Source organism: Mycteria americana, chromosome 3 (genome assembly GCF_035582795.1).
Source record: "Mycteria americana isolate JAX WOST 10 ecotype Jacksonville Zoo and Gardens chromosome 3, USCA_MyAme_1.0, whole genome shotgun sequence".
NCBI classification, from domain to species: domain Eukaryota; kingdom Metazoa; phylum Chordata; class Aves; order Ciconiiformes; family Ciconiidae; genus Mycteria; species Mycteria americana.
This window is the reverse complement of record NC_134367.1, coordinates 52,872,132-52,892,822: the sequence shown is the minus strand read 5'-3', so window position 1 is coordinate 52,892,822 and position 20,691 is coordinate 52,872,132. Positions and strand designations below refer to the sequence as shown.

At 42.2% G+C, this 20,691-nt stretch overlaps 1 protein-coding gene across 1 annotated transcript; it reads right to left on the bottom strand.

Annotated features, from left to right (window-relative positions):
• Positions 1-727: 727 nt before the first annotated feature.
• On the bottom strand, positions 728-19,641 carry AMD1 (adenosylmethionine decarboxylase 1). Its single transcript, XM_075498560.1, has 9 exons — positions 19,135-19,641; positions 8,287-8,373; positions 6,556-6,682; positions 5,931-6,033; positions 5,019-5,061; positions 4,781-4,925; positions 3,666-3,758; positions 3,429-3,584; positions 728-2,885 (listed from the first exon to the last, which is right to left on the bottom strand). Exons 1-9 carry the CDS (start codon positions 19,263-19,265, stop codon positions 2,745-2,747), a joined length of 1,026 nt encoding a protein of 341 aa, XP_075354675.1. The 5' UTR covers positions 19,266-19,641; the 3' UTR covers positions 728-2,744.
• Positions 19,642-20,691: the final 1,050 nt, after the last annotated feature.

Genomic DNA, 20,691 nt, shown 5'->3' with positions numbered 1-20,691 from the left:
AGCATCACAGAAGAGGTTCTGGGTGACTAATGAAACCTGTATTCAGACATGAATAATTTAAAGGTATTAGGCCTTCAACACTAACACATTTTCCCTGTTTAGGTGACTTTCCAGGATATCAGCATTGTTAGAGCTTTGCAGGTATGGTTAAACTGCAGCTGCTATTCCGGCAGGACTGTTCACATGGAATTGAGGAAGTTTCAGTTATGTTGGTTGCATCTGCTTAGCACTGACATTCCTAGCCACTAGCTTCTGGTCTAGTTTACTATCCAGATTAGGTACATGCCTACATTACCTTAAGAGACAAACTTCACCTTGAATTCTCAAAGTCAGTCTAAGCTTAAGTACCATAAATGTATGCCAGAGTTTGTTACTTAAGACCAGCAGAAGCAGGAGTTGTCTTAACTCAGAGGACTACTTTAAATATTTAATGCTGAGGAAAAAATTCAGGTTAGGTGAAGACAGCAGATCTCAAATCTTTGTGTGTTCATTTAAACAAACATTTTTAGCCTCAAGAACAGCACAACATTTTCATCTGGCTTCCTTTGACATGCTGTCTCATTTTAAACTACCAACATGGTAACAGTTGAGATGCATCCCCTACAAGGGCAAAGTAAATTTAAAGTAATTTAGGACAAGACACACATCAACCTATTTCAGAATTAAACCATTTGGTACCAAAAAGCATGAAGAGTGTGAAGGGTAGAATTGCTGGATCATCACTACAAACAATTTAAGCCAACTTTTATTGAAGCATTAAGTTGTGGTACAGATATTTTTAAATGATCAAAGTCTAACACCACAGAAATTATAAACACCATACTCCCCCCCCATCCTGATCACCCTAGATAGTTCAATAATCCATTCAACAGCTTTCATTTTTATAGCCGAGGCTTACGCTTCTATTTGTAAAATGTGTATTTCAGTATTACTTGAAAAGGGATCTTCAGTCTAAAGGACCTCGAGCCAACAAATGTCAGGTCAGCTGGGACAATGTTTAAGAACAAAACCACACTGAAATATTGGTCCTCAATATTAACACCAAAAAGCACTAGTGCCATTTACAGCATGTAATTGATAACATTGGTAAAGAACATCAACAATATGCTTAAAATAAAAAATTCAAAATGTTCCAACCACTTGATTTCTAACCAAGCAGACTTTAGTTTAGAAGCACTGAAAAAGTGCTTCATTTATAAATACGGAAGGAACAAAAAACCATTGCGTCAAACCAGAAAGAGTCAAAACATTGCAAGGACAAGAGGGGGGGAAAAAAATAATCTCAATTTTGTAGTTAACATGCTGGTCTCACAGCTGTTAAAATCCCAGTATTTGCAAACATAGCTGAAAGTGTGCCAGCTCTTTAAAGCCTGCATTTTAGTCAATACCCATTAAAGTGACTTTGAATTACACACTTATTCATGTTCTATGAATAGCATTCTACTTCACTTCTGTCCAGGTGTCCCAGACAGTTCTTGTTCTATGCCTTCACTTAATGCCCTCAAGTCACAGTAAGAGGAACCACCTTAGTAATTAGGAGGAAAAAACAGATGAAGTCACAACACTCAAATACAACATAAGTCACATGCACAACAATGTCACAGGACTGTCACAAGATAGAGGCATTAGCTTTGCTTGGAACAACAAAATGAAGTGACACTGGACCAGTTTAGAAGCACTCTTTACAGTTAGAAGTGGTAGGTCACAGGTTTTACTGAGAATAATCCAAACCAACCAACACACCCAGCCTGGCAAATTCCACTCCTTCACTAGATCTACCTGCCAGTGCTCAGGAGCACCAGCTTCTTAGTCTGACTTAACTGGTGATTAGGAAAGAAAATACCTGGTGCCAACATGAACTTGCACTTTGCAAAGCTGTCACACAACTATGCCAAAGCACTTGCACCCTCACCCAGCTCTTCCCCTATCAAGTCTTGGACCTTCTTCAAATTCTGCCATTGTGTAGCAGTGTGACAGCTTGGGGATGTGGACAGATAAATGAGCATTAAGGTAAGATGAAATTTAACCTGCATTAGTACCGATACCCAAGTTTCTAGAGGTGAAAGACCAATGCATTACCCAGTGCTACAGTATAGCTGAGCAAATTCCTATAAGCTTGAGTAGAGCATGAAAAGTCAGTCCGATTTAAAAATAAATCAACCACCACCTGTAGTAGCAAAACAATTTGTAACTGTTTTAAGAACTTTCTCCAAACATGAAAGTGTTAATTAGGAATCAGTTTCATTAGAAATCGTAAGAGTTTGTCAGAAACTGTTTTAGACTGAAATCACAAGATCAATTAAAAAAAAGAAAAGAGTGACAATTTAACAGAGAACTGTCCCCAGTGAGTAGGTTGAGGCTAAAGTCTAATGAGGACGAAAGCCTTGTCTGTGGGGAATTTTTGGTGATACCTGGAGAAAAACTATACTGTGTGTAATTCTACCTGAATCATTTTTACAAGTGTTGTAAAGTTTCATACAGTAAGATTTTTCTACATGCACTTCAATTTCACAGCAAGAGTGGCATAGAGTACCTAAACACAGAAGAGAGCATTCATGCAAGATATCTAACTCCTTGATATAATAATGCATACAATTCAAAATGGTTATACTATGATTACACCTAGGGCTTTCCACAACTACAAGGTGGTGGGAGTGGAAAGCATGGCCCCCTGAATCATTAACTAGAAAGCAACCACCACCTTCTATATGGGATTTCTTTTTGCGTTTTTTCTTCATTCTTAATCAACTGTGCTGTTGCTGGCGATTCTTTGTAAAACTGGTAAAAACAAAATTATAATCACTGAATTGGGCAATCTGGTGATCAAGACGTTTAAACCCTTCAATCTTCTGGGCAGAAGAAAACACTGTACGACATTTAGAGCTCTAGAAGACAAAAAAGTGAAATTTACTTTTTTAAATGTAGCATTTAAAGGTGGACTAGCACAATATGTATTTTGTGTGGTTCTTGTGATACTGTTACCAACATGCTTCAAACCCATGCCTGACAGTGCTGCAGGAAGTCTCAATCCCAAGCAGCGACTCTTACCTATGTATGGTACTGTTTTTAGTATGAATCATCAGCTGGCAGCATCACCATTAACAGCAGCAATGCTTCTACAACTGACAGCTGCAGCCAAATCCAGACAAATGCCAAAGCAAGAAAGTATGCCTCTACAGAACTGCACAGAAAGTCCTTAGAATACTGAGACTGGGCTGCCTTATCTTTCTGAAGTTTTTCTGGAGATCAGATTTAGTGCATGCCAAAGCAATACTGAAGAGCATTTTTACTTTCCAAAGAAACTACCATCCAAACAGAGACGAACTGGAAACTACTAATGCCCCAGTAAAACAAAAAAATCTCTAGCCTTGCTTTGTTTGTGTCTAAATGCATTTCAGGAGCTGACAAGCTAATGCAAGAAAACTCACCTGATTAACAAAGAGGGTTGTCACAAATTTTCCTGGCTTGAAAACCTCTACAACTTTTCTAATCAGGTCATCATAAGAGGTCTGACTTATGTTTGTTTCAAAACTAACGTAAGAGAACTCTGGTTCTGGAGTGATGTGAATAGTCCAGTAAGTTCCCTGAAAAAAAAAAAATATATTACCACCACCAAATAATTACTATTTATTTTAACATTAACTATCAGTAAGTGTAAAACTTACATCCGATTTCATCCCATTCATTGAATACCCACAAGGATTGAACATTGTAGCATCAATAACAGAACCTGGTATCAGGTCACGAATTCCACTCATCTGAAATAGAAGTTAAAGTTACACCACTCAGTTTATCATGCATCCATATACTCGTTTAGATTTAACTCAAAGGCAGAACGAACACCAATTCAAGGGACCAGAGTTCTCCCAATAACAAGTCAGCTTGATAATTTGTACCACTATAGATGAACTTGCTTTGCATCCTGTCACTTATCAAGTGACTGAGTGCCAAGTTGCATGCAAGTTATCAGATACTTAGCCTCTTACAGACCAAGCTGCGTACCTCCAAGATGAGGGAACAGCTTAGAAATCTAATACATAATTGCTTCTGCAACTAAAATGGAAAACTGAGCTCCTGTTCAACCAGTATCCACAAAGTGACAGCTGTTTACATTTACTCTGGAGTGAGAACATACTTCTTTATACTCTAGAATGAAGTGCAATCCCAAGCACTTTGATTTCCCACACAGTACTTGAGCTACAGCCAAATCTCAACAGCAAATACAGTATGAGAATCAAAGCCTAAGATGGAAAACCAGATGAAGTCAATGTACTTGTCACAAACTTGTTCATGTCACAGGACTTTCCCATTTGGAAAAAGGAGAAGAGGAGGCAAAACCATTGAGTTATGCTTAGACCTGAAATCCACCCCCCCCCATCCAAATGGCTCCATGATCAAACCTTAATTTTGATACCTAGAATCCCTTGGCATTCATTATCTTCAGTCTGTCTTACTCCTCGTAATCTCCATCCTTCAGCAGAAGTTACTCAATTGTGGTTTTATTCTTATTCCTCCATTTTTCAGAGGATAAGCTTCCAATCACCCAAAGCACTGCAAATTGCTCCATTCAATAGATTAAAGCAGGGGCATTGAAAATGTGAAGTTATATTCCCAAAAACATTCTAGAGTCAAATCTATTTTACTCCCAAAAGATTAACCTGACATTTTCTATGAGATCTTTCCTACCAAAAAAATAACCCTTGTGTTAAACGGTAAGTTAAGCATTTTGTTGCCCAGTTTCCACCATTCCCAAAAATGCTTAGTTTTCAAGCAAACATACACGAGTGACATCATTTGCAGTAACACCATCTTTCATGTAGAACTGGTCCATAACTACTGGGTCAAGCTCACTCATCAGAATTTCCAGTGTCTGATCAGGCTGATTGGATATCCGACTCTCTGGGAAATCCAGGGTGTACAGGTACCTATATAAAATACAAACCACTTATGTAATAAATGTTAGCAGCACCAAGTTAAGTTTTACTGTAAGCCCCAAAGATTTCAAAGTCTTCACATACCAGCAATCAGAATTCATACGCCCCATGCAATAAGCTGCTCCATCTGAAAAGACAAAAAAGTCTCCAGTTAGCATACCACAGCTGGTCCTTTATGCAAGAGATAGCTTCATTTCATATTTAAAGATAGTAGAATGAAGTTCTTTCACAGAACACTAAGAGGTTCACTGATACAGTCAGCATCTGTATCAAATAAGCAGGCATTTAACTTCAGGAATGTAAAGCCCATAACCAGAAAAACAGGCTCCCTCAGAAGGTGGTCTGGACACCCCAGTTCAGAGCCTACTAGCAGGAAATTCAGATTACAGCTTTAGCAATGCACAGACAGAAACCCTAGTACTCTTAAGCATCTATTTAATGAATTTATGATTAGCATTTATTTTCAAATAACTCAGATAAGTACTCCAAGTACTTATCTGTACTTATAGTAGTACTTAAGTACTACTACTTTTCTGCCAGTAGTTGAAATTCAGGGTTATTCTTGTATGTTTTAGATTTTATTAAATGTTTGAATTCAATCTTTAGTGCAGCAACTTTTCTGAGAAAACCTTACATTTTTCTTCAGTGTATTAGTTCTTAAATTACTATTTTATGTTTTTAATGAGGCTTTTAGGGTTAGTGACAGCTGGATTCTGCAGACTGAATTACTACACTATTTGGAAGTCTGAAGATGACCTCAGTTCAGACAAGGTGTTGAGTGTCAAGTTTAGTATGATTTAAGTTTTGATCTTGGCAAGTTAGTGTCAAAAATTCAGAAAATAAGTATTTATAGCCTTTGATTTTTATGCAGATGAAGCTGGTGCCGGCCACAGAACTGCAAGGACTACTGAATGAATGGCCTGGCAGCCCGCATGTATTGTACTGCTTGTCACTCCTCACAAGCTGTGCAACTTTGCTGAAGGTTAATGAACTTACTTGGGAAAATTTCATTAAGAAACTCTACTTCTTCCTGGAAATTCCTATGTGGGTACTCCTGGTGGGAAGGCTTCATGAAATTCTTACGTGAATAAAAGAAGCTCTGAAAAAAATAAAAGCGCACCTTAGATACTGAATATATCTGTCCACCTGGAATCTAAAAATCTAGAAAAAAGCAAGCATTTAATATAAGTTTTCACAGAACCTATGTTTTCATTGTCAAAACGCTGCTACCTGTATTTCCATTTCAGAGGCATATGGTTATCCCTAGCTTAATTTGTAAGCTACAGGAGACAGCCTACTTCCACATTTGTTTTCCACAAGAAAACATCAGTGACTTCAACACTGATAATATGGGCATGGAAGTCTTTCACCCTTAAGTAACCTTAACTCAGCACAATAGCATTTGTAAGTTAGCATCCTTTAAGAGGCAAATAGAAGGCTGAATCTTAGAGCAGAGCAAGCAATCTTATATTACAATCTTCTCATTATGGGAAGCATACATAAATGGCAAAGGAAGTTTCAAAATATTTAATAAAGCCAGTGAATTTGAAATATTCAAATTACAAAAAGTAAAAAGCTTTTTGTACATTCTAAGGAATATGCAGCATTTCTGGCACCTTACCTGAATTGAGTCAAACCCACTGTACTCCCTAGCAAGCTCCAACAGGGGAACCAGTGCTTGCAGTAAGAGGGTGGTACCACACGTCTTCAAAATGAAACGTCTCTTGGAGACAAACATGCTACTCTCACTGTAAAAAAAAAAAGTGTTAGAAATATATTAAGTGCTCTATATTAAACAAGCCAGGGGAGAATGGTTAGATCTTTGTTCTTATCCCAACCAAATGCATTACTGTAAGTGAACATTCAGCATATGGTACATAAACATGCTCGGCAAATGGATCAAACCAATAGATTTTAGCTAACATTTGAGAGCTGTTATGATTTCCCAAAACAAATACCTGCTGCAAGCGTGATATTACACAGCTACCACACTACAGGAAGAGGTACTACGTGCATTACATATCCTCAATCTATTCGAGAAATACAAATGTGCTGTGAAGTGAGTACACAACGTAGACACAGAATTTAATTTCTCAACCCAGACACAGAACAGGGTCAGACTTGAAATCTGACCTTCTCAGCTGAAATAAAGCTTATGAGAAACTCAACCCAAAAAAGGCAAAAGCCTTAACAGAATTTCATAAATTGTCTGGCTGCATCTTCTAGGAAAGCTGACTACTGGGAAGAGGTAAATCAGCACCTATCCACAGGGACAGGAAGTCTCAATGAGACTATAGGTACAGCTATACAGTATGCCTTTTGCATAAGATACAGTTTATGTATAGTTAATTTCTGTAAGTCAGATAGTTAACTACAGTCCCACTGAACTGGAGATTAGCAATGATACTAGAGCCAGAACACAAACATGTATAACAAGTATCTTCTCACCAAGTAACTGAACAATGGGAATAAATCTAGCTTAAGTAACTAACTCAGTTTGGAATGCTGTTTAAGAATTCAAAGTAAAGGTTATATTTCATCCAGGATGCAGTTGTAACTAATTACATTCTTTTCAGAATTTTGTTTCAAATACATGAAGCTTGTGGAAACAAGACTTCGGCACAGTTTCTTTGACTAGCTTGCTCTTAGCCCAACCTTGCCCTCAAGGCAGTCCTTCAGAGTAGAAAAGCTTCAGTTTCTGTAATCTGAAGTAAAACAGAGAATGTCAATGTGTCTGTAAAGTTCATGTAGAAAGAGCATGAAAGTATTTTGCAAGATGAAAAACACATGGCAAAAGTAGTGCAGCAGTTAGTTGTAAGGGCACAACACAAATCCCAAGATTTCAGGAAAGCTACATTTTTTACAGATGTCCTTTGCTCAGCTGCAAGAGTTGTTCCCCTTGATTGCATTATCTGGAGTTAAAACTGATGTCCTTTGCTCAGCTGCAAGAGTTGTTCCACTTGATTGCATTATCTGGAGTTAAAAGCGATCTACTGATACAGTTTTTGCTGACCTAAAAGTGACACTTACATGCACTGTTCTGCTGAAGTAATCCTAAACCTCTTAATTGGGTAGACTTATTTATCCCTGGATAAAATTCAATGATCAGGTACAGAAACACCACAGCCCTGTCCTTAATCCTTTTAAAGAAAAAAGACAAACACTGGTAACTATGAAGACATTTCTGCTACTGAACAGAAGCATGATAGTATTATGATTAGCAGACCCTGCAAGTTGTAGTCATGAACAGCAGGATCTTAACCCAAGATTGGATTCTCAGCCAAGTGGATCCCATACAACAGCTTTAACTTTTGTACCACTTGGAGACTAAAAGAATAAGCTAATGGCTTACCTGAGTACATAAGCTTCCTGCTTGTCAGTTTTTGTCACACTTATGATCAAACAATGCACATTCTCCAGAAGTTTGTCCCACTCAATCCTGTGAAGAAATTATAGAAGAGCACAAACAGGTTAAACTAAAGCTTTCTGGAACCCTAGGTAAAAAGTATAGCCCAAAAAGACTATACCTCGTCTTGAGTTGCTGGATCTGACAGCACGAAAGGCGAGGACTTTTTATATAGGAACTGTCTAACACAATACAGTAATATCCAATTCTTAGCTCCCAGTGGCTAAGTATTCCTCAAGATCTGTTAGTGTAATCTGCTGCACAAGGACAACTGTCAAACAGCAACCCCAAGCTTCTAACTAGGCAAGTCAGGATAGCTTTAAGTCCTGCATCCCACTTGTGCCAAGATAAAATTAATTGTTAAACTTAAGGTATGCTTTAGGTTGAATCTCCATGTACTTCCATCACAGTAGTCATTGGCAACTACTAGAGTAATAAACCAGCAAGTTAAGATTAACATGTTTTATTTGTCCAGCTTAGACTCAAGTCCATAACTGAATTGAAAACCAGCCCCAAAAACCAGTACATCTCAATGACCTGAATTCCTCTTTGATCCTGAATTCCTTCTACCTCTAGAAAATAACAAAAGACTTATAGCAAATAGTTTGGACTATTACACTTACAAGAAAGAAAATTGAACTATTTTCACATAGCACAAGTTGAAGCTACAGTGCTACATTTCACTATAGTGGTAGAAGTTTAATATTTCAGTTCTTTACTGTCATTAATAAAATTCCTTGTAGACTGAGTAAGAAACTGAAAAAAAATCAAAGGGCTTAATTAAGCCGAAAGACTTCCAAGTACTCATGAGAAGTGACAGACTTGCAAAAAACTACTTTGGTTGTCACTTCAGTCTTGTGCCTACACCAGATTAGTAGAATCCAATATAGTCAAATTCACTATAAAGCAGACAGGAACAGATACAGCTTCCTGAAGTTGCAAAATTACAAGACTGCCAGCTGCCTTACTTCTCCCATCCCTCCCTTCCCACAGCATATTCCACCTGCAGGTTTGTGCTGGCTCTTGTGCTCAGACCAGTCATGAACCAAGAAATTTACTAACCCAGCATAAAACTAAGCTGCCCATCAGTAGAGCCAGAACAACTACAGGACCCTTCACAGCTGGGAGCACCAGAAGAATTGCAATTTTTTCATCACCAAGCAAGTTATTGGATTGGCTCAGCTGCCCATATAACTGTCAGCCTTAATCCTTCCTCAGGAGTCAGACCTCTCTCCCTTGATTGACACTGCAAAAGCTCTATAGTTGTACTTCAGGACAGAGCATTCACTGTTAATTCTACCAGCAGGGTTCCTCCAACAGCCACCAATCTTTCCCCCTAGAAAACTGATCCATTTGCAAAGTTGAAGTTTTAGATTCTGCTGTACACATAACTGAAAATATCCAAATGTTCTTTGCTTCTCTAAACACCCCAGCAAATAAACGCCTTAATTTGTCCCTCACTTGAGAATGCCTCCTGAAACTGAATTCTGTACCTTTACTACTAATACTTGAGGATTTTCCCTTTTAAAGTGTATATTGCACTAAACCAGTATATTTATACAGGTGTCAACCAGAACATCCTTAACATCCAAACTCACTCTATAGCCTCCTTTTAGATCAGACTGAAGCTATAAAAAATTAGTTTAAGAGAATCCTATGCATCTTAAAATTCCTCATAATTAAGGGCACATCTGAACAAGTTTGAGCTCAGCGATATGACTCTAGTCATATCGCTGAGCTCAAACTTAAAACCATACTTAAAATCAGAGTGAGGTTTTCCCTACCACCCCCATTAGTGAACCTTGATGAAATACTCTTCTGCAACTATAGACATGACAGCACAGACCACTCAAATCTGCATGTCAAATAAAAAAAACAGCTTGTTTTTAATGCTCAGATAAAGTCCCACACATTTATTCAGCTCTACGCTTATGTCATTGACTGGGTTTAGCTCTGTTCCTGATACTCAACTATGTATGAAAATGCAAGCATCTGCTCATCATTGAAAAACCTGGTAAATCCTAAGAGCGAAATAGTTTATATTATACCTATTTAAATGCTCCTAGACAATCAGGCCATTTTGCTGAGGACAGAACTGAAGGATTTCATTTTCTGTGGAAGCTACAGCACATCTGCATGAATTTGCCAGCCTTAGTATCTTCCCTCTAACATCCTGTTATACTCTTCCTGTAAACTGAACTAGGTCATGTGTTCCTTTGGTTTAGTATGGTGGAATAACTGTTTAAATCATTCCAGCACCACTACTGATGATATTTCATTCGCCATTAAAGAAACACTCAGCATCTGACATAGCATTTATGAAAGCTGAGGCAGAGTTCCCTTCCATTGCCTGATGCTGAGCTGCAGTAACCCCGCATTTGTATACTACTACAAATCTGATTTTGTACTTGTCTAAGTGTATGTAACTACCTCAGGCTTTGCAAGAGCACACATCTCAGCCTTCACAAGCTTCTTACCTGGTCAGACAGGCAAAACCTTAATTTTCTTTAAGTATCACTGCAGTGCAATTCAGTGCAGACATTTCAGAGAAATGGCTCATTTAAGTTTTAATCACATATTAGTAGAGGAAGATGTAACAATTCTGGTGTTCAAGTAGTCCAACAATAAAGGATCAGTACAGCATACTACCAACAATACAATATTGCATATTAAGTCCAAAGTCTACCATGCAAAGAAAGTCCCTAGTTATGCTCATTAGTACTATAGTTGGTATTTAGGTACTATGGCTGAAACCTGCAATTGCACAAGACCTTTGCGTATTTGAGCTTTGCTCAGTTTGTCACTATTCCACTACAGAAAGGATAGCTAAGCATATGCAAAATGTTCATGCGTTCAGCCTTTACAGGAATAACAAGCAAATTCATCAGTTGATCTGATTAGAGTAGCATTACAGAAGAAAGCCTACAAGTTGAGAAACACACAAGATGTCAGGCTTGATCCAGAAGCATACATAAAATAGACTAACAAAGGGTTGCAGCACCCAGGATGAGACTTGGTCACATTAGGGAGAAGTTTTACAGAGATACTGGCCTGTACCTGTATGCATTTTAAAGTTAAGCACAGAAAACTACAGAAAGGCCACTAACATGCTGGATTTGATCTCGGTATAATCTATTTAAACAAGACGACCTTAGTATTTGACATTTTCCATTGTAAAGCAGAGCGAAGGAAGAACATCTGGGACTACTTTGTACTAAGTACCCTGAGTTCACTAGAAGTCTAACTCTTGCATTTCTTCCTTTTCTTTAATCTGTATAATTATTTAAGCATTACTAGTTAGAGACAAGCAACATCCACCCCCACTTAAAGTGGAAACAAAGAATCCACCTTAAAAATAGTATTTCAATGATTATCAGTACATGTATTGCAGCTAATCCCATTTTGTCAAGTAAAAATTTTCAAAGTTAGTAACTGTGAAATACTTGAAAACATTACTTCCTATTTCATAACTGAGTGAACTTGTAACTGGGAAGCAAAGCCTCCAGCTGAGAAAGGGAAACCAAAGAGACTAATTCTTAATGAATTGCTATCATGGGCTTCTGCTCTTCAAAATTCCCCTTTCAATGGGAAGTATGTGGATTGCATTACTATTTCCTAAATTCTTTCCCATAGCCAGATATCAGGACAATTCCAAACACTTTGGAGATTGCTTCCCTATACTCAAGCCAAGCATATAGAATATGGTGCATGGCAATCATTGGTAGCTAAGTTCTGTAGCAGACCTGCATCCACTGGAACTCAAAACTGAAAATGCATTTGAGACCAGTTCCTTGCTGTTATGTAGGCTTATTACCCACTTCATTCCAAAGCTGTAAGATCCTGTTCCTGAAATTTCAAATAACTGACACCTACTGAAAGTAGTTTCTCCAATAGGCAAGCACCATGCATCTTAAATGGTTGCACATGCTCAGAGAATACCAAATCAAAATGGAATACATCTACAAGTGTGAAAAACTGTCCATGCTTGAATGGTAGCAAGCTGCTTGTTCTGTATTTGACTAGCAGAACATGCAAAAAAAACCAAACAAGTTTAGCAATCTACTCCTGTACCTGTGTTGCAATGTTTAGTGCCTTATCAGCATGGACTTGTTACACCACAGTGCAAGTAACTTCCATTCAAACTGCCACCCAGATATGTCAGTATGGAAGACCTACCAGAACTGAGAAGTATTTTAATTTATTTTTAGGAAATATGCTTAAAATGTGTAATGAAATGAATAGTCAACAGTCCCTCTCAACCAAGTTCCAAACCATCATGTATGCTCCTTTGTTTAACATTTCTGAGAAATGAAGAATAAGTAACCTATAAATCAAGTTTTCCTTGCCAGATAAAACCCTACCTTTGAATGCAAGTTATTGGTCTATTCTGAGCCTTTACCTTCAGGGGTAAAACAGGGTCTTAACACAGGAGTCAAGCATATCAGGCAGTAGCACAATACTGCTGTTTCAGGTCAACTGGGACAGGAATAACAGCAATTTAAAGAGATAATGAACTACATCAAGAACTTGTTCCTATCAGCAATTAACAGCCTCCACAAGCATACCATCCCACCAACCCATCCCACCAAGTAACAGTACCTTGCTAGTACCCAGCAGTACCCAGCCCAGAGAGCACTGGGAGGAAAAGTTGTTTTACAGTAGGGCAGGAATTCTTAGGAAATCCTATGAAACTCCTAAAGACAGCTTCAGCTCTGTACATACTCTTGCATAGCTTTTCATTAAAATAGAACAGCTGACAAGTCTGTAGTAATCAAAGTAATATCTATTTTAATCTTTTACTTTACTGTAAGACCTTGTTTTAAAATCAAGTGTTCAACTGCAGAGCAACTTTTTATTCCCTCACCTGTTACCTACTAAGTATTTTTAGGAGCCAACAGATAAATCAGTTACCTTGTTAGCAGGCTACAGTTAAGTAGGCAAATTCCTACCAATACCATGATCCAGAACAGTCAAACTCAATGCCTTGCTTAACCTGCCTATGCAGAGGACCTGTAGCTGAGGAGCATGGAAGCTGGCTAAATATCAGTGTCAGCAGAGTTGCAACATTAGTTTCAAGCATCCTGAAACAGGTAGATACAGTACAGACCAACTACACAAAAATCACAAGCTTTTTAAAGCACCTCCTAGCAGCTGGTGTATTTTTCTGCAGACAGATGCGTATTTCCTATTAGAGAATTAACTTAGTTTATAAATTGCTGTTGAAGATAGATTATCTTGAACTATGTTCACACCCTGATTTTAGACACAAGACACTGGCAACTCAATAATTTTACTTCAGCACTATCTGTGGAGTGCACAAAAACCACACACCCTCTATATGCTCTGAACATAGATGCAGACAGTCTTTCTGTGTATCTCCCATATCTTAAACTTAAGAGAGTCTCCAGGGACATGCACTTAATTTTGACTTAAAGACAGACACCTGAATGGAAAATTGCATCCACATCAAAAGTGATTCCAAGCAGTACTCCTCACAAGATACTTCTTACCTAGAAGGTCCTGAGCCAACTACTAAAGAGAATCATTCCCAAATGACACCAAGGTATTTCAGCAATGGCACAAAGATGGCCACAGATAGTGCTTTAAAGGCTGCATAAGGCTCCTGTTGCAGGCCTTTTGTCATTCTTGCAGTTACAGCAGTATACATGGAATGGTGACTCCATCCTTTACATCCAAAGATATTCGATGGGTATTCCTAAGTCTCTCATATTGAAGGACAAAACATACCTTGATGCCAAAGACGTTTAAGGAAGCATAAGCCCCAATAGGCACTATCAGGGCTTCAACAAGACTTACAGGCAACATTCAGGGCAAGTTTGAGTGTAACCTTCTCCAGAAGGAACACGCTGTAACACAGCAAGTATCTACCATAAGCCTCAAATCTTCCTGTTCTCCTGGCTGAGTAACAGCCATTAGAAAAGCCCCTTTAGGAATATACCAGTAGCTACGTATTTTAACAAGATGCTCTGCGGAGTGTAAGGGACCAGATCTTTGACAGAAAGTGACTAACCAAATTCTTTAGCAGTTTCAGTGGTAAGGTAGGAAAATATCAAAATGCCTTCAACGTAAGTCTTAACTTCCCACGAGCAGTATTGCAATCAGTAGCAGTCAGCGTAAAAGGGCTTGCTTCCTTTGTGTGAAACCATTCTTTAATTACAACTGAGTTACAAGCAAACATACTTCACCTGTAATTTTGAACTTGCTTGCTAAAATCTAGTTTATGAGTACCAATTTTGATGAGGGGAAGACTGAATTCTTACATGAAGTTCTCCAGATTACCTTTCATCTCCATGTAAAAAAGCTCAGCAAGTACATAGTGACAGAAGCCCTTATCCTGGCACAATCCTGCCTACCCCACCTTCTTCCCAGCCTCCGCACTGTTTTGTTCCAAAGCACTGCAGGAGTAAGCAGGATAGGGCTCATGGCCCAGCCTCCTTGTATCTTCACTGTTTGAGAAAACAGGCAGATAACATTGCTATGGTGCTAAGGCCCAGGGGAGGGGGTAGAGGTGCAGCGGCACTGCGGCAGTGAGTTGACTGAGGCTATAGGGTACAGTACAAAGCAAGTATTTACAGGACTCATATCAGATGCTTGACTGTATTGGTGCTTGGCAGTTTTCACGTAGCACAGGATGAGAATCTCACATCAGTGTCACTCCATATTGCTCATTACTGCACTGTTTTTTCTCCAGTTTCTTGTGTGTCCACATAACAGAGAGATAGGAAGCACATTAAGGGTCCATAAACAAGCTTAATTTCAGAGTATTCTTCAGGATTGAATGCTTGAGATATGCACTCTTAATACTTGCATCATTAACCTATGGTTTCAAACATCTGTACATTCAAGATCATGATAAGCCTTGAGATGGGAAATGCATAGCTGCACATCATCTGAAGGACTCAACAGCTGATTTTACTGTGGGGACAGTGAATGCACTACTCTCTCACCACCAAACACCAGGGCTCACAGCATGTTCATCATGTTTTCAGCAAATCCTACTTTTTTATACATAGTTTAAGGCTATTTTTAAAAACGTGCTTTACAAAGCATAGTGAGAACAAGCACTAAAGTTAAAGTCAATTATTTCGAGACCACAAAAATGTTCACTTCATTCCACTTTTGAATATGAGTAGGATAGACATCTTCAGATGCTTGCTACCATTTCAACCACAAGACCTTTTCGCAGAACTGATTAGCAAATGACCAAAAACCCCCCAAATCTTAACAACAAAGTAAAGCCCATGTTCAATGCTTTTCTTTAAGTTTTCAGTTGGGACTTTTACTGAACATATTGAAACAATCCATACAGGCCTTTTCTGAAATCCTTTGCACTTACCTAAACTCTTCTCTAAAGCAGGCTTGGCCATAGGAGGAAAAATTGAAAAATTTCTTAATTGCATCAGTTCTTAAACTTTTTTTCCTTTTTTTGCTGGTAATATCTAGCAAAGACTTAAAAATATCTAATCCCTAGCAACCACACACAACATGGAAATTTTTAGCTTTGAACACCAGCTTAGTTATTCAGTAGATGAATGGCTCACATTTCACTACTAAGCAGGTATTACAATACAAAAGGAAAGCTCAACTGGTTTGCAACTTGATTCTAAGTTAGCTATTGTTCCACAGTTTCAGCTTTGATTTCAAGTTCTGTTCAACATAAACTAGCTTATTCAATTGCCTTTATAGAATTAACGTAGTGGGATATATTGTATTCAGAATTTTTTCATTTGCATCTATCAACTGCAGGAAATAATTTCATTCCAACAATTTTCTAAAAGAGACTGTTTATAAAGCTTCACTTCATGCTAGCAACACAGCATCACTGATAACTACTCCTGGACACAGGTTAACAGCAATTTTCAGGCATGTCACAGCTGCCTACCAAAAAAGCACACAGCTTCAATTAACATCTTATATTAAGAGCCAATTAACACAAAGGCCTTCAAAGCTTGCTCACAGCTCTGAAACCGTGTTAAAGACCACATGTTCAACAGTTAACAGTTTGTATCTACTCTATTAAAACTTTACAGCCATATCTAAACCATACAAAGGAACTGTCACAGTACCTGCCTTGCAATTACATTAAATGCCATTGAGCAGTTTTAAAAATTGTTTGCAGTTATGTAAACATGAGCCTGAACTGACAAACAGAACACCAGAGAGCATGAATGTGTCAGTGACAAAAGCATTTGCAGAATGCCATCTCTAACTAGACCTGTAGGGTCCAAAACAGCATATTAACGCAAAGTCATACGAGTACTTTTGGAATCTTTCACATTTAAAGTCAAACACGACAGGAATCCTGAAGTGCCTATGTAACTCAGATCATCTACACATATTTCAGCTAGGATTTGCAACAGTCTTCCAGGATTGCCTGCACATTAACTGTACAAGTTGTTACCTTGTGGTATCTACTATACCGCTAAATCTCAAAGACCTGTATAACCACATCTGATGATTTCCATGTTTAGCACATTATTCAAAAAGTTCTAAATATCTTCACAAGTCAGAAAGTTACATGAGCAAACTACCCATTACAGCAACAGGTCAGAGCTAAACATGTATTCTGCAGTGCTTCTGGCATGACAGAAATGAAGCTTCCACTACACATGAGCTTAGTGGTGTATGTATACACACACACAACATGGGCTATTCATTATTTCAGCAAAGGCAGTTATCTGCCCACTGGCAATTCACATATTTGGATAGCTAACTACCAATATATACACGCAGGAAATTTGCTGAGAAACACCAAAACAAAGGAAGAGACAAATAGCATATGCTAAGTATGCCTTTGAATGAAGATGCTACCATCATTACCATATTCAAACATTCAATACATCATGACAAGCTCTCTGACCAAAGAGCACTGGATAACAGTGATGTACAGAAGCAGATCTGGATACACTTAAGAACACCAGATCTTCCAGCTACCATCTGAACCTGGAAACTTGAACAGTTTACCATACTGATAGTAAACTACTGACATAAAGATAACCTTCAAATTTGCCCTGTATGCTTAAGACAAGCCTGCGTTTTTCAACTATGTCAGCCAATTACATCTACATACCAATCTTGTCCCTCCTATAAACCTGTACATAGTTCTGGGTCCACAAGCAGATTTTGCTTTGTACTTCAAGCTTGCAACTCCCATTTTATGACACTTCCAGGACACTTGTGCCAGAACGTCATTTTCTGCAGATCTACGGTTGGACCCCTGATTATCACAAGTCAGAAGTCTAGGTATTACAGTCTTTCCAGACTGCCCGCTATAAAATACTGTACTGGCAAGCTACAGCAAAGACATCTCATTGCCCAGCATGGCTTCAAAGATGACCCGCGTGCCGGCAGGTGGCCATCGGCTACTGCGCTAACAAAGGCCGAGCAGGCGTACCTCGGGCACGGGAGGGAAGAGCTGCCGCCCCGCAGAGGGCCGAGCTCGGAACACGTGTGCAGCGGGCGCCGCGCGGGCCTCGGGCCTTTCCTCCTCCCTGGGCGGCCGTGAAAGAAGCGCCAGCACATTCCGCAGATGCCCATTGGGTGACAGGCGCGGCCCCGCCCCTTCGCGGCGCCCGGCTCTCATTGGCCTGAACTTGTCAATGGGGGAAGAGGCCGCGGAGCCGGGAGCCCAGCCAAGGGACTCACGTGTAAATCGTGGCTCCAGCCACACTCCGGGGGGGCATCCCCCCCGCCGCCGGCCCCACTCCGGTGCCTACCACGCCACAGGGAGACACGGGAGGGGTTCCCGCGTACCGCCCGCTTCCCTCCGTGAGAGCCGCTCTGTGAACCTGTCCAGCTACACAGTGCCAGAGGTCGCTGCGAAACCGGCCATGTGAGGGAACCATCAATCCTCGTCGCGACAGCAAGAGGGATCTCCCCTTTCCCCTTCCAGCTCCGGGAACGAGATTCCTGTCCCCCACTCTCCGCAGCACAGCCGGTCTCAACGGGCAGGGATTTTCCCAGCCTTCCCCTATCCCAAAGCCGGCGGGAGCATGAAGCCCCGCCGTAAAAAGACTTCCACGGCTCCCGCTGCGAGTGGGGCCAACCACTACCAGACAGCTGCCGGGAGCCGCAACGTGCGCGGGGGCTTGGTGCAGAGGAGTGGGCGCCGCTGCCGTGCCCCCGGCCGCCAGCAGCACTGCGACACTCCGCCAGCCGCCTCCCCCCGCCGGCACTCCTGGCCGGCGCGGCACACGCCCGGCTCTCCTCTCCCTGCCGCCACATGTTGCCAGCAGGGACCGCACGGGGCTGCACGAGGTGGCGGCACGGAATGGCTTCCGCGCCGCGCCGTCCCCGCCACTACCACCCCTCCCCACCCCCCCCCGCCGCCCGGGACGAGGGGAGGCTCCCTGCCTCTACGGCCTTGAGGGGGGTCTGTGGAGGGCGGCGGAAGGTCACCCCCCTGCCCTCCCGCGGCTGCGGCGGCGTTGCGCCGGCAGACGGGAGAGGCCGGGGCTGTCACCGAGGGAGGAGGAAGGAGGCCGACAGCTCGGCGGCCGCGCAGGAGCCGAGCCCGCCGCGCGCGCGCGCGCGGCCGTTGCCACCAACGGCTCTGCCGAGCCACCCCGGAACCAGCCTCCCGTCAGCGCTGCCGCCAGCCCGCGCACAGCCATTACCCCCCAGCCCCCGCCCCGCTCCTCTCGCACACTCTCGCCCGCCGCCACCACACCCGGGCCCGGCGTGCGCCGGCCATTCACCGGCCCCTCCCGTCCCCCAAACGTTAAGGGCAGCGCTCCCAACCGCCGCACCCCCCCACGCCGGCCGTTAACGGACCTGGGTATGGTGCGAAGATCGCCGGACCCCTTGCTCTGGTGCGGCTCCTGCTGCGCGGGCTGCTGCCGGGCGAACCACACCTCCAACAGCTTCTCGGTCCCTTCGAAGAAGTGTGCACCGTTCTCCTTCATGGTGAGACAACTCGGCAACCAACAACCACAGAAATTAACGACAACCAAACTACCGCCCCCGGCCGCTACCGTTTGCTGCTGCACGGGCCGCGCTGCCGCCGCCGGGTCCCAGTCCGTCCCGGGCGGGTTTCACGTTCTAGGTTTTTTTTTTTTTTTAATATTAATTTAAAAAAAAAAAAAGGTTGTTTTTTTTTTAAACCAGCGAAAACCACCCGGAGTGCGCGGCGGCGGATGCGGCGTGAGCGTGTGTGAGAGGGTTACAGTCCGAGCGGGGGTGCGGGCGGGCAGGCGATGCGGTTCGGTTCGGTTCCTTGCAGTCCGTGTGTTCCCCTGTTACAGAGAAGAGCGTTGAGCGAGCGCTAGCTAATGTCGCCGGCCATACTGTGTAAGCGAGGGGCTAGCGCGCAGGCAGCCGTTTTTATACCCCGCAGGTAACTGCATCACGTAGGATCGTGCTTGCCATTGGGCCGCCGCCGCTCGGGCCCGCCCTTCTCCGCTTCCCATAGGGCGGCGCTGACGCCTGTCGAGGCATATGCCGGTTCCTCTGGCCCCACCCACTGCAGCCCGCCCGCAGGGAGCGGGAGCGGGCAGAGCGGGCGGCGGCGCGGCCGGAGCAGTGGCAGCGCCCGGGGCCGCGGTGTGGCTCCCGCGCCGGCGTCGGGCCGCGCCGCCCCCGGGGGTGGGGGGGAAGCTCGGCCTATGGTCGGTAGTGAGTGATCGGGGGGGGGGGTGCGAGGGCGAGCAGGGCTGAACATGGCCGAGAAACGACGGGGGGAGCAAACCCCGAAACGAGTACGCGCGTAGCAAGGAGCAAGCCCGAGAATAAAGCCTCTTCCCGGGCCAAAGCTGCAGTGCTCCCTCTGCACCTAACGCTTCTTTCCCTCTGCGCTTTCTGAACGTAGGTTCCTAGCTAGTAAAGACGAGGCTTAACTGAGCGTTCAAACGGAATTCCCGCTCCCCTCTTCCCTTCGAGGGGCTGTGCGTGCGTGACCAAGAAGTAAGAACTTACACGTGTGTGTGTGGCAGAAGGAGCAAGTGACCGGGGAGAGCATGTGCAGCCGAATGCGCTGCACAGGAGAGAGAGCGTCTGCCGGGGAGGAGTGGGTGTATATGCATGGGTAAATACCTGCCTACCTGCAATTTTTTTTTTTTTTTAATATTTAGAACACATTGTTGCAAACTAAACAGCTTTATGGTAGTTTAAAACATTTTTCATCAATATTATAATACCTTATAGTCCACTATTGCAATACTTTGTAGTCCAAGGAAACCCTCGCTACCGAACAAACGAAGAACAGAAAATACTATCTGCCCCACTGAGCTTACAATATAAAGCGTGGGACAAGCAGCAGCAGATGGCTGAGGACAGATGAATGAGTCCCTACTAGGAGACAGTGAGATAGTATCGGACAACATAATAGGCAGT